The 4,981-nt window shown below is 45.2% G+C and overlaps 1 protein-coding gene across 1 annotated transcript; it reads right to left on the reverse strand.

The window, feature by feature from the left end:
- Positions 1-3,448: 3,448 nt before the first annotated feature.
- On the reverse strand, positions 3,449-3,952 carry LOC149007604 (uncharacterized). Its single transcript, XM_089167116.1, has one exon. It carries the CDS (start codon positions 3,950-3,952, stop codon positions 3,449-3,451), a length of 504 nt encoding a protein of 167 aa, XP_089023242.1.
- Between the last annotated feature and the right edge of the window lie 1,029 nt (positions 3,953-4,981).

Below are 4,981 nucleotides of genomic sequence, written 5' to 3' on the forward strand. Positions count from 1 at the left end.
TTTGATTTTTTAGATCACTACCGGCTCAGCCCGTCTAACTTGAGCCCGAACAGCTGGCGAATCATGATCGGGTTTGTCATCTTCTGTCATAACGTGGGGGTTTTCACGACCTTTCCCATGTTCCATCAATTCTATTCTCTGCATCCGCACACCCAGCTTGGCTGGTTTTTTCTTTCAAAAAGGATTTCCTCTTCTTTCCAAGGAAGCTTTATCCTGAAAGATTCTCTCCCGTCCACTACCAAAAAGTGGAGGGAATTCTTCCTTTTCTTTAAACCTCCTACTCCCGAACCTTTCATAACTCAATTTCAAGAAGTATCTAAGGAAGACATTGAGTTGTTAAATACTCCAGTCGATCTGGATCCCGACGAAGAAAGATGGGTCGGGATCATTAATCAGGTGGACGATGACGAGTTCGCGGTCCATGGTTATTCCATGGAATATGAACCTGTACTTCAGAGATGGGGGTTTTCCCCGGGTAAGCCTTTATTTTTATTGCTTTTCCCGGGTTCATGCTGTGCTGACCTGATTATATATTCTTTGTTTTGCAGTGAGTCATAACATTTCTGAGGATGATTTGATGGCAATGGCCCTCGGGAAGATGGACGAGGCCAAAAGAAGAAAACCTGTGTCCACCACCAAGTCTTCAACTTCGGGAGTTTTGAGAACAAAAACTCTTGCAAAAACTTCCACAGCCTCCGCATCAACAAAGGTTGCTGCCTCGAAGGGCCAAGCTTCTGCAACAGCCGTGACAGTCGGGACTGAGAAGAGTCCCAGAAAAAGAATTCCTTCCTCGAGAGCTGAGAAGCGGAAAGCTGACGGGATTCCTCCTCCTCCTAAGAGGGTTCGTATTGACGAATCAATCCGGGAAGTTGTGCTTTCTTCAGCTGGTGATCCCAATTTTAACACTGTCTTTAGTGACTCTGGGTATGTCGAGCAATGGTTGAACGAGGCCACGAATGATGCCGACCAGGTGTATCTGCAGAATCTCCCGAATAGGGAGTTTTTCAAAGAAGGATTCAGGTGCTTTTCTTAAGTCACCCCTTTCTTTTCCTCCCGCCTCCTTATTTTCATTTATGTCTTAATCGGGGAGCATTTCTTTTTCAGATATGTTGCTGGTGCAGTCCACATATTTTTCGAGTCTCTTCGTAGGGCTCGGGATCAAGCTAAGCAGTTAGCGGTGGCCGAACAGCTCCAGGGGGAGTCGAACGTTCAGGCCCGTACTGCTATAACCAAGAAGGGAGAGGCAGAGAAGAAACTGAAAGAGGCCGAAGAAAAAGCGGCCAAGTTGAAGAAGGAAAGGGATGTCCTTTCCAAAAGCAAAAGTAAATATAAAGGGAAAGTCAATGACCTGGAGGAGAAAGTCGGGAAGGTTCTTGAAGACTTGAGGGCGTCTGAGGCCCTCTTGGTGGCGGAGAAGAATGAGAACGCCCAACTGAGAGACAAGTTAAAGGAGTTGGAGTCCTCGGGACCTGAAGCCTCTAGACGAGATGTGTTGGAGGAATACTTTCAGACTCAGGAATTTAAAAATCTCTCATTGGCCATTGCTACTCCCGCCTTCAAAAGAGGTATGCGCATTGCTTTTAAAAAAGCTCTGGAGCAGACGGATCTTCCTCGTCCCTTAGAGTTGGAGAAGCTCTTGGATCCTCAGATATATGATGAGCTCAATCGTCCCCGACCTGAAGGTCTCCCCAAACTTGAATTCTTCCCTTTTCCTGATGCCATGGATTATATTGAACCTCTTCCCCAACCTTCTCCCGAGAAAGAAGTAGGAGAGGAAGAAGGTGGAGAAGACGAAGAAGCAACAGCTCGGGAAGAGGCTAGTGAGTTGCAAGATGATAATCTGGAGAGAACTCTTGTGGAAGAAGAGGGTCAAGGTTCCCCTGCTGATACTGCAGGTATGCAGGAGTCTCTCGAAGGTGTGGTCGAAACAGCTACTAGAGAGGATCTTCCTGGAAGTCCTTCTGTAAAGATTGACTGAAGACTTTCGAGACTTGGTTTCTTTTGATTTTGCCTCTTTTAGTTCCGATCTCAAATACTGTAATCTTTTTTATGAATGAATCAAATATTCTGTCTTTATTTTTCGTTGCATCCTCATTAAAGTCGAGAATAGTCGAAAGGTCAAATGGGAAAGACTCGAATGAGTTGTAAAAAGATCGTAGTCCTTAAAAAAGGCGTAATTAATCAAACGGGAGAGACACGAATGAGTTGTATCTTTTAAGAAAAGATGTAAGTCCTTCAAAAAGGCGTAATTGATCAAGCGGGAGTGACCCGAATGAGTTGTATCTTTTAAGAAAAGATGTAAGTCCTTCAAAAAGGCGTAATTGGTCAAACGGGAGTTACCCGAATGAGTTGTATCTTTTAAGAAAAGATGTAAGTCCTTCAAAAAGGCGTAAATGTAAACGGGATAGACCCGAATTTATAGTATCTTTTCTCAAAAAGATATAAGGCCTTGTAAGGGGCGTAAGTATAAATGGGACAGACCCGATACTTATAAGGTCTATTGGTAGAACTTTCTTAAATTGGTGGAATTCCAAGAACGATCGATCGGTTTTCCACTCTCTACATCTTTCAGTCGGTATGATCCCGGCCTTGTTTCTTTTTTCTACTAGGTAAGGTCCTTCCCATGTTGGAGTTAACTTTCCTTCATTTCTCGGATCTGAAGCCCCAATACGTCTCAAAACCAGATCTCCCGATCGGTACCTTCGGTCTTTGACCCGAGAGTTGTAGTGTTGTCTTTGCTCTTTTTTGATAAAACAGATTCTTTTGTTGTGCTCTTGTTCGGACTTCTTGCAAAAGATCTAAGTTTTCCCTTAGGCCTTGGTCATTCTGGCTTTCATAAAAAACGTCATATCGTAATGATCCAGCTAACACTTCTACGGGAGCTAAGGCTTCAGTTCCATAAGCTAAGCAAAAAGGAGTTTCTCTGTTGGGGTTCGCACCTTGTAGTTACTGTATGACCGAGAGGATACTCGGGAGCTCCTCGACCCACATTGCCCGATTATCTTCCAATCTTTTCTTGATCCCATCAAGAAGTGTCCTGTTGGTGACTTCTACTTGCCCATTGCTCTGAGGGTAGGCAACTGAGGCAAACCGATGTTCTATATGATATTGCATACAGAAGGACTTGAATCCGACGCCTTCAAATTGTTTTCCATTGTCTGTCACCAGGATCCGAAGTATCCCGAACCTATATATTATCTTTTCTTCAAAAAAAAATTCCATCTGTTTTTCTGTGATGGAGGATAATGGTTCAGCTTCGACCCATTTTGTGAAGTAATCTATCGCGACCACCATATACTCTCGATTCTTGGGAGCCTTCGGTAATTTCCCGACCAGGTCCATTCCCCACATCGCAAATGGCGCCAGGTTTGAAACAGACACCATGGGAACTGCTGGTAACTTTGGGACATTAGCATGTTTCTGGCATTTTCTCATTTGCGGACATACTCTATTGCGTCCTTTTGTACTGTAGGCCAGAAGATGCCCGACCGTAATACTTTTTGTGCCAACGCCTTTTCGCCCATATGTGCGCCACAGATGCCCTCGTGGATCTCAACAAGGCGTAGCTTGCCCGGGATGGCCCGACACATCTCAAGAGAGGATTTGTGAACGACCTTCTATACAGCATGTCTCCGACAATAGTGAATTGAGCTACCTGATTCAGGACTCTTTTTGCTTCCTTCGGATCAGTCGGGAGAACATCGTCCCGGATATACGTAATCAAAGGTGTTGTCCAGTCTAGTTCCTTATTGATTTCAAAGGTTTCCACCTCCTGGATGCTCGGGCTACTTAGTTCTTCAATATAAACTGCCGAGTCCAAGTTTTTGTAGTTTGCCAAGGACAATCGGGAGAGTTCCTCTGCTTTTTCATTCTCTTTTTTGGGTATCTGTCGGTAGGTTACCCGATCAAAGAAAGCCTGGAACTGTCCAACCTTGACCAAGTACTTAGCCATTCTTTCATCCTTTGCTTCATATTCTCCCTTGATTTGGTTGACAACCAGTTGGGAATCACTTCTTACTTCTAATTCCCGAACTCTGAGGGCTCGGGCCACTCATAAGCCTGCTATGACAGCTTCGTATTCCGCTTCATTGTTGGAAGCTTGGAAACTGAACCTTATAGCACAGCTAATGATGAAGTTCTCGGGACTACTGAAGGTCAAGCCTGCTCCCGATCCTGAAATATTGCTCGAACCATCAACGTGCAGAATCCACAAGTCGGATACTCCAGCTGATGGTATCTGATCGTTCCTCTGCGGTAGAGTGCTTTCGACAACGAAGTCGGCCAGTACCTGAGCTTTTATGGCCGTCCTCGGTCTGAACTCGATCTGGTACTCACTAAGCTCTACCGACCACCCGACCATCCTTCCTGCCACATCAGGCCTTTGAAGTATTTTCTTTAATGGAAAATTAGTCGGGACTACTATCGGATGTACTTGAAAGTAGGGCCTCAGTTTTCGTGATGCCACCAGAAGCGCCAATGCCTGCTTATCCACGTCTGGGTACCGTGTCTCAGCATCTATAAGCACATGGCTCACATAATAGACTGGGTTCTAAATTGTGTCTCCTCTGACCAGCACTGCACTGACCACCACTGGTGAAATTGTAAGGTAAACTGCAAGAGTATCCCTGGTTAGGGGCCGTGCCAAGACAGGCGTCGTCCCGAGATACGTTATAAGTTGGTCAAATGCCCGTTGGCATTCCTATGTCCAAGTGATTGTTCCTGAGCTTGATGTAGTTTTCAAAGCTTTGAAGAAAGTGTTGCACTTTTCTCCTGCTCGGGATCTGAACCGATTTAGTGCGGCTACCCTCCCGATCAAACACTGGATTTCTTTTATAGTAACGGGTGGTGCCATCTCGATCAGTGCTTTGATCTTTTCTGGGTTAGCCTCAATTCCTCTTCGAGAAACCATGAACCCGAGGAATTTTCCCGAGGAAACCCCAAAAGCACATTTTTCAGGGTTCAGGCGCATTTGGTACGTTCT

Source organism: Hakea prostrata, chromosome 8 (genome assembly GCF_041222555.1).
Source record: "Hakea prostrata isolate BN-2017 chromosome 8, UWA_Hpros_2, whole genome shotgun sequence".
Classification (NCBI taxonomy): Eukaryota; Viridiplantae; Streptophyta; class Magnoliopsida; order Proteales; family Proteaceae; genus Hakea; species Hakea prostrata.